This window comes from Corapipo altera, unplaced genomic scaffold (genome assembly GCF_003945725.1).
Source record: "Corapipo altera isolate COAL_440 unplaced genomic scaffold, ASM394572v1 44, whole genome shotgun sequence".
Classification (NCBI taxonomy): domain Eukaryota; kingdom Metazoa; phylum Chordata; class Aves; order Passeriformes; family Pipridae; genus Corapipo; species Corapipo altera.
The window spans coordinates 12774761-12787025 of record NW_020884880.1 but is presented as its reverse complement, the minus strand read 5'-3'; the positions used below and the strand labels follow the sequence as shown (position 1 = coordinate 12787025).

The following is a 12265-nucleotide window of genomic DNA, read 5'->3' as shown; positions in this document are numbered from 1 at the left end:
AATGTCATCTGGGGGGGGAAAAAGTCCAGGAAGGGTTAAACTGGCATGGAAACTGGTGCAAAGGACTACTATGTTTTTGTCTAACTGAAAATACAGGAGCCCTTTTCAGAAGACTAAAGAGAGTGTGCTCGCTGGGGGGGCAAGAGAAAAAAAGGCCACTTACCCCCTCTCTAAACTGATTTTTTTGCATTAAGTAGCCATTGGATAAGAGAAAAAGATTATTCTAAAAAAAAAAAGACTGAATTTGTACAAAGTTCTAGTATCTCAAGTATTGGCAGGGTGGGGTGGTTACCACAACATAATGGTAGTAACCCTAAGTGTACACTGAAGAAGTGGGGCTGGAGAGCACACTCCCTCTGAGCACAAACACTGACTAATGCAGAACTGTCTGTCTTGCAAGTATACTTTTTTCTGTGACACTGCAATGATAACATGAGAAAACAATGTCTGCAGAATCACTCACGTGCTGAACACAAATTAAAAATATAGGTGGTTTTTTTACTCCAATGCAATGAAACACTAAAAAAAAAATAAACCAAATCTAAAAAACCCAAAAGCCTTCAGGGACAAGCAGTGACTCACAGTGCCATAATACATAAAATGTATTAAAAACTGCGCTTCAAGAACTCTAATAGTACATTATCACTTTATGTCTCAAATGCACTTATTCCTCCTACTTTTGGTAGGAAATGAGATGGCTACTAAGAAGGCAACAAACAATTATTTATGTCCTGAACAACAAGGGCACTTTAGCAAATCAAAATCTGTAGTTTACTATGGCCATTACAGTCTGAAGTGCCAAAACACAGGAACTGTCTTTAAAACTCAAAACAGAGGAATCGTTTCACTACTTAAAAACATGCATAGAGCCCAATATTCAAGCTTCATGGAGCATTGATTGTATCACACCTGAATAGATTGCTTATTATGCCATGTTCTTAAAAGATTGATCTATTTTCAGCTTGTTTCTTCCTAATATTTTCCAGAATGACTTGCAAAACATCCCAACCAGGTAAAAAGCAGATTGAGAAGACAACAGTTCCACTCCACAAAATTCTGAGAGTAACTATGTGGAGAAGAAAGATCACTTAATCAAGAGTAGGAGGGAAGCACTAATTGGGATATAGCTGTGGCATTGTCTCCTGTGTATATCACGAAATCAATGCATCTACAGACATGGCTCAATGAACCAAACTACTACTGATAAAAATTAATACCAAAACAATGAAAGTAGTCTAAATGCGTATGAATAAAAATGAAAAGGGGATTTTAAGAGAACTGTTCTAACAAAACATTTTCATATTAGGAACTCTGAGCTTTTCCATCATTAATCTATCTTTTATTTATTACACTGTACCACAGTAAGGTTAACTTACATCCTATGACCCCTAACCACACCATTCACATGCTCTTCAATTCAATTACAGACACAAGGTAGCTTAACACTGTACTTGATCAAAAGACATGAGCTCAGTTAACCACGTTCTTTGCTATGAGGAAACTAAGAGTCATTTTTAGAAATTAGGCAGATTAACTAGTGTTACGTATAAAGGGGTTCATAACTCCAGGGCCCCCGTATCACAATACAAATGGTAATAAGCAAATAGTAGTTGCCAATACATTAGCAGCATAAAGAGCTCTGCACACAATTAGAACCAAATGCATGTGTCTATACAGACATATTCACTTCCTTGACACATGAAATTACTGCTTTTTAAATACAGTACTTTGTACTACCATGGGGGGTTTTTGAGGGCTCTTTGCACAAGCAGAAATATATCTGTGAACTTCCTGATGGAAGTACTTGCAAAAAGGAAAAAAACATTGTATGTTGTTAAGAGTTTTTACATGTGTTAAATGTAACTTAGCTTTACTTTCAACAGAAATAGATTTCTATTACTTACACCTGCCTTAAACTACAAAGGTAATTGCATTCAGTGTTTACAATAATGGCATTTTCTCATATGGGATTTTGTTTTATTAATTGTTGTTCTTCAGTCTAATAGGCTCTAAAAGATATTGGAAGATTTTTTCAACAGAATTTAAAATAGTTAAACCTTTACCTAAGTTTAAAATTTGTATTTTTTAAAATGTTTAATTCATCAATTCCACTTTTTATCTATTTATGTATTAAAAGTTTAGCGCATAGATAAAAATCCACATCTGTGTGAAAAAAGAGAACCAGGAATAAAAGAAGAAAATAATTACTTAGTTAAAACAACCATTCTCAGACTTAAAGGCAAAAAACTCCACAAGCCAAAACAACCTGGCTCACACTAAGCACCTGTGAAGACTCTGATATCACACAAAATACAAATATATTCTGATTACTCAGCACTTCAAAGGTAGTCATATAAAAATATCCAAGTTAATGCATTGTTCAGGTTTATTGCCAATAACAATTATTCACATCACACGAAGTTTACTAGATTAGCTGGGGGAGAGGGGAGAGTTGGGAGAGTGGTGTTGTAGGGTTTGTTTTGGTGGTTGGTTGTGGAGGAGGTGTTTTGTACAGTTGTTTTATTTGGGGGTTTGAGTTTGGGTGTTGTTTTATTTTTTGAACAACCCACAAGGAAAATAAAACCTAAGTACTGTAATCCAACTGAGTGCTGCATAACTGCTGCTCAGGAGTCTTTAAATCAATCCATTAATGCACTGTACATGTTCCCAGCAAAGACAGATTATACAATGCTGTGACCCACTGCTGTATTTCATGTGTTGGGGTGGGGAAGCAAGGAAAGCAAGAAGGGAAGTCATCTTTAAGACTGGAAAGCCACATTGTTTATTAAAATTTCTGATAAATAAACTGCTGACTTCCTGTACCTGATTTGGTAGATTCTTGTTTAATTTTCAGGAATAACACTCAATCTATATTCTGCTTATATATATAAACAAATAAAAACTTTTTCAACCCAGCAGATATGATTCTTTTTTAAACAAGTGAAAAACAGAGAACAGAACTTAAAAGATGCAAAATAAGACCGTGTCAAAGTCTTAGAGACAAAAATTGCATGAGTTAAAAAGCTTCCATAGTATTCTAGACAGGTAAAGAGCAGCATCAGCCTTAGATCAGACATTTACTTATAGCTCAGCTAAATAGAAACGAGAAATTCTTCACAGTGCATCATCTCTCCATCAAAATACAAGGCAAAAAAAAAAAGAACAACAAAAAAATAAAAAACCCTACAAAATAAACCCAAACATTCTTGAAATTAAATTCTAATTGCTAAGGTCTGGTCTCTTAGAGGCAAAGTTATTTTGGATTATAGAAATGCACAGTAACATGTGAAAAGTACAAAGACATTTTTGTTCCTATACAGTCTAACTGTATCTTTGTTCGACAGCTATCAAAATCCCATTTCACAAATTTTTCCAAAACGGAATTTTAAAGCTAACATGGGTTAGAACTGACACTTTGCTTTCAAATATTTTTTTAAATGAGAGCCTCAAGTGACAAGGAAAGGTATCTGTGTAACTCATTCAGACTTATCCACCAAACTTGTGATCTACAAATCCATGAAAAGCATATTTATAAGTATTAAATTCTTGTTTCATTAATTTAAGTTAGTTCTCCCATGCATTCGAAATTCAAATAATTCTTTAATAGGAAAAACTTTTTTTTAAACAAGATCTTATCCTTTCTTTTCTCCTTACCCAACATTCTAGTACACTTCACTTACTATTTAAAAGTATTCTACAAAGCATCAACATTTTTAACTTCCCTCAACAAATTCCTATTAAAGGTGTATCACAAAGGACTGTTGACATGTACATACTAGTACTCAGAAATAGCCTATTAACTGCTGTCCACAGCTAAATTATATAGGCTTCATTACTTCAAATTTGTCCATGTCACCACCTCCCTCCCACATGTTTTTAATCTTCTTCTAAAAGTTGTTTTTTTTAAAAAGTAGCAACTTAAAAATAGATTAGGTCCAATGTTTTGGTGCCTTTTTTACAGTATTAGATTTCTTCTTGACCATATGCAGAATTCCAAACTAAGCTTGCTTTGTTTTAGGCTACATTTACATTTTAACTATTAATTAACATCGTAAATGACTTTTAGGTGTGTACTTCTTTTCCCTTTGAAAATATTCAGACCTCTGTGAAACCTTTTAAGAGAAGTCAGTCACTAGTTACTTTTTACTCTTTGTGTACCCTGGCAGTAGCATTCTCTGTTAAGTCACAATCTTTGCTTTTCATAACATAATTTTTTACCATTTTCAGTACTCTGTGTTCTATGTAGTTATTCCCTAATGTGAAGTTTTCTTGAAAAGCCTTCCCGTTTTAAATTAATGTAAGCAAACTTTAAACTATCAACTACTTTCCACTATGAATTCCACGGTTAAATGTCAAACATCTGGTAACAGTTGTCATCGATTATCTTACCAAGCCTGGTACCATAAGCCTTAAATATTTTAACCATTTTACGACATAAAAGGAATAGTGGCAGGAGGTTAATAGGAACTGACCTATTCTAGTGTAAATGTCTATCTAACTGCTGAGGGGTCTTGATAGCTGATTTTCACACAGTTTAAATGGTTCTTGAAAGAGCAGTATTACAGACATTATGAGTCAGCTTTAATCAGTTAAACAACTAACCTTTTGCTCTGTTTGCAGTTGGTCACATCTCTGCTTTTCATGGTTAAGTTCTTTCTCCAGTCGTTCAACTTGATCTCTGAGTTGTGTTGTTTCCTTTTCCAGAACAGAAGTTACCTTTAATAGCTCTTCTTTTTCTTTTATTATTTTTTCAATTTTGAACTGTAAAAAAACAAAAATAATGGGGTTTGGTAATTTTTTTCCCCCTTCATTCTTATCAAATAAATGGATAACTAATTACTCCAGTGTCTGAGCAGAAGCACAGATTGTGTGTTCTCTGGCTAAGTTGTTTTACAATTTTCCCCTTATTCTCCAATTTCTGAAGTTTCACTGCTTTAACTGAATAGTACTACACTACCATTAGATAGCACACTTTGCAGTCTTGATTTATATTCAAGTTTCCTCTCCTTAAATGAAATGCCTTTACTATTCCCAAGTGACAGTAACTGTGGACAAGTTAATTATCCCTGGAGGAGCTAATCCTTGGAAACGTTCAAGTTCAGGCTGGATGGGGATCTGAGCAGCCTGATCTACTTGAAGATGTCCCTGCTCATTGCAGCAGGGTTGGACTACACGAACTTTAAAGGTCCCTTCCAACCCAAACCATTGTACAATTCTATAAGCCAAGATAATAAGACACATTTGAAAAATTATTTTTAATTTTAGTACTATGAGTACATATCTGAAAAGCAAAAATATGCTAGATGTATCTCTCTACTCTCTTATCCCTAAATTCTGAAAACTGTAAATCAAATACATGCATGTAAGTGCTCAGATGCATGGCAAGGTAAAGGAACTGTACTGAGCAATTTTCCAAGAAGCAAGTCACACAAAAGTTGGTTTGGGTTTCTTATTTTGTCTAATTTTTTGGGTTTAAGTGGAGTTCAGCCTACAAACATCAAGAAGCAAATGGAAACGCCTTGACTCTAGATGTAAGCACACAAGTCTAACCACATCCCTCTAGCGAAAAAACCATGACACATCAAAAACTGCTTTAAATAAAACAAGAGCTACTCTAATATACTTAGGCACCTGCAATTATTCAGCTTAGTCTCCAGGGTTCTTAACTTGTGTGCAAATAAAAGTATTGGTTTGGTAACTCTTTTTTCTTACAAGAAGTACCATTTCATACAAAGGGTATCTTCCCTCCCTTCCACTTAGTTGGTGAGTATAGATGTTGGAGATGGGCAGTATCTACTCTTAGGGTTTCCCAGTCCATGCTTAGTGCTATACAGTTTAAAATCACAATTCACTTAACATGCAAATGTTCTGAACTCCAGCCAAATACTGTAGAACCAGCCAGAAATACATACACTACCCATACATATGTAGGCCTTTTCCTTCTGGTTTGTTCTTTAATATCTTAGTATGTATATATTAAAAAAATAAATAACATTTTAAGAATTGTTGAGTCAAACCTCAAGAAGTCCAGCTTTTGTGGTCACCACTAACATATCAGAGTTTCCTTCATCTTCCATAGTGAGCAATTCTTCAACAGGAGAAGAGGTACGAAACTGGAAAGGTGTGCTTGCTCCACGGATTTCTCCTTTATAAGTCACGTAACAGAACTGATAAAATTCTCCATCATCATTTGGTAAATAATATCCTATCAAAATAAATTCATATTTGAAGAAACATTCTACACAAACTTACAAGTCTCTGTCTGTAAACAGATTACCACATCATGTCTGACTTACAGATTTCATGCTCGTTACCTCAGTAAGGCACAGATAAATCATCAAAACAGCAGAAAGGAAAAGTCATCCTAGTTAGTCACTCTCATCCCCCCACAGTTTCTCCTAGCTTTTAAGATAAATGCAAAATAGTGTTAGGCAATAGGTGCTATATGTAACCGTTGCAAAGTTACAGAACAAAGAGTGATTGATTTTTGGCAAATATCTATGCAACCAAATACAACAGACAAAGGCACAATAATATGCCATGACAAGACCTTTGGTAACTTTACCAACTTCCTTTTTGGGTTTTTTGTGGAGCAAACACAACTGACTTTTGCTGTTTTTAAATGCCAAAGCACAGCAATGCTCTGAATGGATAACACCAGAGACAAGGGGGGCATAGGTGGGAGCCTGAAGTTTGTTAACAAAGAGCTTACTCTTAAAATTGAAAAAAAATTCCTGTAGACTTTACAAGGTAAGAATAAATCCTCTTTCTTTTAGCTATGTAATATTGCATGTTGCAAGCAGATTACTTCAGAAGAATTTTTATTCCACTGAACTGTTGCCCACTGAAGCTTCAACATCAAGCCTCTTGCATTACCTGAATTCACACAGTAATATTTGGGGATGTTAAACAAACATTTCCAGAACTAATGAGATTTTCACCTTTAGTAGTAATCGCAAAAACCACACCTTACCCAGTTTAATGGTAAGAAAACTATGTGGTTTTATTCAGAACATTTATTATCAGATATCCTAGCCAGCCTGAGTATGATACTAGCATAATAAATCTTCACCAGATTTTCAGTCCAGCAGGTGATGTCACCTATTTCAGTTCTTATTTCACCACATCTCAATCTTCTCCCATTCTAATTTTATAAATGATTTCTATTCACCAACTTTTATTTCAGATTCCTAGAAGTCTTTTCCCAGTACTCCTAGCTACTTTTCTTACAAATGGTAAAACATTACATGTGCTGTATGGACAGCACTTGTATTGAGAAATTCATGCTTTAATTAGTCTTATACTTTATTAACTGTAGCTCCGGTAATAGTATTTTAACCTCAGGATTCATACTTTTGGACCTGACTGCACTTTCCTACATACCACTCAGTTTATCTCTTTCAGTGCTTAAGTAAGATGTAATTATGCAGAAAAAAATTCAGAACAATCTACCTTGCTGCTCCAGCAACTTTTAATATTGAGTCAGACAAGCTGGTTTTAAAACTACTCTAAGTCTTTTTTCTTGTATCTAACATGTACTGGAGAAAACAGATTCCTGCTTATTTTCTTCCAGCACACCTACTTGATCATAAAAAACCAAACATTTAAAGCATGCTGCACAACATTCACTATTTAGCTCAGATAATTAAGCTCCTGGAAGCTCTACTGATCTCATGTCAGCAGCATTAAAATATCTTGCCAAACACAACCGGGAGACTGAATGGAGATTCGATCTGGTAGCTCTATAAAAGTGGAGGTCTTTCAGCATGGAAGGTAAAAGACGGGACAGAGTTACCCAGTCGCTTCATGTGTGGTAAAATTTTTAAGTACAAAGGACTAATAATGGCATGTACAGTCCTACTTTCTAGATCACTTTTAGTTTCAGTACAAAGAACAGTGAACTCATCCAAACTATCATCATCTGCAGCTTTAACAAGAGAACAAGCTAATACAGTCATCACTGCAGGATTTCAATCGTTATTTTTTTCTATCTACTTAAAGCAATAAATACACACACACACACACAAATACTAATGCCAACTCTAGGAAGTAAAAAAGAAGATAAAATGGTACGTAAAAATCTGTTTGCAAGCAGAAAAGCATTTTAAAAGCTTACTGGAGGTGTTCTTTTCACACAGAATTCTGAATGTGCATATATTTTTGACACTTGTAATGTCCTGTGGCAACAAGTTCTGTACATTGACTGTGTTATAAAAGTATCATCTTTATCTCCATTTTGAACCTGTCACTTGGTACCTTACATCAACGGTTCCTACTTATTTAAATATAAACAATGAAGACATAAGTCACTTCACATTATTTCTCTTTCCCAGGCTGAAAAATCAGGCAGAAGGAAGTTTGGAAGGTCACTTAGTCCAGTTTCTCACTCCGGAGACTGTGTTTAGCACCTGTTTGAGACTACCATGGCTGTGTCTAAACAACTGTGTGGAATTCTCATCCTTCCAAACCAGGGATACCTGTTCAAGTGCTGCACTACTCGCTCTTGGTAAAAGGGATCTTCCCAACATCAGGCATAAACCTCCCAGGTCAGAATTCACAGCCAATGTCCCTTTTTACATTTAATGAGAAGAGTGTGGCTCTCACCTTTTTAACTCCACACCTTTATACAGAAGCTATTTCCTAATTTTGATCTTCCTTGTTTATTTGTTCTACTTTTTTGAGATTGCAAAGGGGAGGGAGAGGATATGATATCTGCACACAGTGTTGAAAATTCAGTTATACTGAATTTGTACAGTTGTGTAACATTTTCTGTTTCTTTATTCTTTTCGTAAAAACTTTAGGTATTTCCATCAATTCCTCACTGTAAAATGTTCTCTGCAACTCTTTGACTTCTCTGAACCTTCACCAAACCATCATTTATTCTTTGACAAGAATCACTTAATATTGGTAATGATGTCTAAAGTCCAGAGACTACAGACAATGTAAAGACACAAGGCATTAAAAAATGCCAAGATTAAAAATGCCTGCTGATGATTAAACAAAGTCACTATCTGTATTTTAATAGTTTCCAACAGAGCTTCTCTATCAGTCATGAATACTGGCCATTACTATGTAAAAAATATACTAAGTCACTTATTTTAGAAATCAAGGAAATTGTAAGGAAAAGTAAGACTGTACTTCACACAGTGAAACGTGGAAAATTCTCCTCCAATTTATCTTTGTAAAAGTCTAGAACTGCTATACAACCCTCAGCACTGAAAGGAACAGATCAGTATTTAAAAAGCTGCGTAGGCTGGAAAATACAGATAGACACTGCTTTACACTTACCTTGAAAAGTCAGCACACAGTTAACTGTTGATCCTTCCACATAATTATCTGGCATAGGTGACCAAAGAAAGGTGTAATAATCTCTTGCAGTACTCCAACCAACCTAAAATAAAATAAACCACAACAACAACAAAAAGAAAGAGGGATAAAACATTAAGCAAAAGAATTTGTTATGCACAGTTAAGGTATCAAGGTCTGGCCTTTGCAACATACTGTATTATATATATTTCTGCTCCAACATGCAATAAAAAGATACTTAACAATGTTTACAAATCAGGAATATTTAACAAGCATGTCAAAGATTTAGCATTAATTTTATTAAGCTTGTTACCTAAAGCAATAAATGGGTCTAAGGCAATAAAAGGGTCTATATAAAGTAAAACAGCAGACAGTTTTCACTACACATTAAACTACTATTTGGTATATTATTTTTTTTCTATAAAGATACACATTACTTTATGAAAAATACAAAAACATTAATTCTTAATTTTATAGCGAGAATTTCTTAGTGTAAGTTCTGTCAATGCTGACTATTTTGTGTCCACGGTCCAACTAGCTCATCAGAAAACAAAAAGGAGGAAAGAAAAAACAGTTTTCTCTTCTACTGAAAAGACCAAAATTGACAGGGCCGCACTAGCATTTTTCGGACAACTTCCGCAATACTAAAGACCAGCATTTCACTGGAATGCTAATTCTCTCATACACACACACCATGTCTGCAAAGAAAAAAACAAATTTGCATGAAAACCTAACTCAGTTAAGTTCGTACAGTCTTCCCACTAACTTCAACAAACCTTTACTTTCAGACTTTTCATAAGAGTGCAATTCTGTATAGAGTTGAGGCACTGGCACAGGTTGCCCAGAAAACCTGTGGGTGGCCCATCTAAAGAAGTGTTCAAGGCCAGGTTGGATGGAGCCCTGAGCAATCAGGTGTAGTGGACAGCGTTCCTGCCCTCGGCAGGGGGGTTGGAACTACAGGATCTTTAACATCTCTTCCAACCCAGGCTATTCTATGATTCTGTCCTCTGAAGATGCATATTCCAACACGCCTGAAATACATGCAAGTTAAACAGAAAGCCAAAGCTACTACTGTAAAGCAATGAATACTAATAATAATATAATGGTAAAGGAGAAGAATATCTGATTTATTCCACTGCCCAAAAAAAAAAAAAAAACAACCAACAAAAAACAAAAACCCTTGTCAAAAGCTAGGTGTGGTACAGTTTATTAGTAACTGGGTATACTGTCATGGAGGAGTTAAGATGTGGAAACAATTAATTCCTATTTAGGTCTCATGTGAACTTAACAGTTCCATTTTGCAATGAAGAATCCATTCTTATGTATTAAAATATGAAACCAAATTTTAAAACCTTAACTTCACACATCAGTTGGAAAAAAAACCCAACACAATGCAGCCAACAAAAAGTCAACTACAAAAATGAAACCAAGTTCCAGTCAAAGTGCTAAAGCTGGAACAAATGCACAATAGTCCTTTCTTTACATCAGAAATCTTAAATAAACAAGAAATTTCTATGGGACACACTGGTAAACTTTCTCTGAGCCAGGTGGAGTACACAAAGTCTATTAGTCCTTAAAAACCTAGCATGGGCAATTGCAAACATTACAATATCCACATTCAAGCACACAAACATTGCAAATTATAGAACAACTCCAACACAAAACCTTCTGAAGTTCAGAAGAAGAAAAAGGAGAATAACCAGTCAAATTACACACAGAACTTGTGAAGTATAAACTCCAGTTCATCGTGGTGTTCCATCCGATAAGCACAGCAGTCATCCTGTTGACTGACTGTGCTGGTGCCATTACTTTTTAAGGAATTCATTGAAAACTCTGAAAAGCTTCTGCTCGGAGATAGAAACTCAAAAAATACAAAAACATTCTTATTTCTTAGTCAAAAGAGCACATAAGATTTAGATGACATAACTTTCCTAAACCAACAGAAAGAAGAAAATCCATTTTATAACTGGAAATAAAGCATCTGCTGATCTAGTATTCAACACATTCTTTTATATTCTCCATTTCTCTACATTTAGTTCTCACAAACTCCACTCGAACACATTTTTAAATTAGAAACTTGTGCATAAATGCCAACGCTCTTGCTTTCCTTCCAGATGTTAACCAACAGATTAATAATCCAGAAACCAAATCCTACTTTCAGCCTCTCAACCCATGTTTTTAAACCAGCAACTACACATCATGTATCCAACAAAAGCTTCATATCCAGATTAGGTTATTATATACAAACAATGTACAACTGAAACCTCACTTTATTTAATTTTCCCTCCATAAAATGGAAAGCTTTAACAGGCCTTTACAGAGTAATCCACTCATCATATTCCTATTTCCTACTTTTAAGCAAAAAGACTTATTTCAATTTAGGAAATGATAAACACTTTTCAGTCATATAAACCAACACTGCAGTCAGAGTGGAAAAGCTAAAGTCTGGTAAAGGTTAAGAGTCCAGCACCAAGTACTTTGCAATTTGGCTGGACAAGTGAGGACAACTCAACTGTCCGTAATACTCACACTAGACAGGTTTTCCTTGTACTAACAAATAGCCATATAGTCATCATGAAAGCTTTTTCTTCTCTGTTGCCCCACAGATATAAGCCCCTTTCTTACTGCAATGCCACACAGCAGGATCAGCTTTCTGCTATTTACGTTTCACCCACAGTACATTTCAACAAAATAGCTTGAAGAAAAGTTGCTGCATAAGAAAATAAATGTGGGGACAGGGGAGGGAGTGCCTGGCACAATGAATATGGCAACAATGAGTTACCAAATATATTACTTACGAAAAATAATAACCATTTTATTTCACTCTATCTCCAACTCTCCTCTGATTCCTCTAAAAAAGAATGTAAGCTTTTCTAAGAAGAAAGCTCTGCCTTACAATTGCAGTGTTTGCAGTCTAAAAGTTATTTCAAACTTGGTTTTAATTTCTTAAGTTTCAGAT

General features: G+C 35.1%; 1 protein-coding gene across 6 annotated transcripts in view; it reads right to left on the bottom strand.

Moving 5' to 3' along the window:
- Positions 1-12265, bottom strand: part of TAX1BP1 (Tax1 binding protein 1) — a 52902-nt gene that overhangs the window by 29846 nt on the left and 10791 nt on the right. For all 6 annotated transcript variants that reach the window (XM_027639176.1, XM_027639175.1, XM_027639179.1 and 3 more), the window contains exons 3-5: positions 9289-9391; positions 6018-6205; positions 4603-4761 (exon numbers count right to left, since the gene is read on the bottom strand). In XM_027639176.1, the coding sequence (XP_027494977.1) occupies positions 4603-4761; positions 6018-6205; positions 9289-9391 (450 nt within the window). The remainder of the gene's footprint in view (positions 1-4602; positions 4762-6017; positions 6206-9288; positions 9392-12265) is intronic.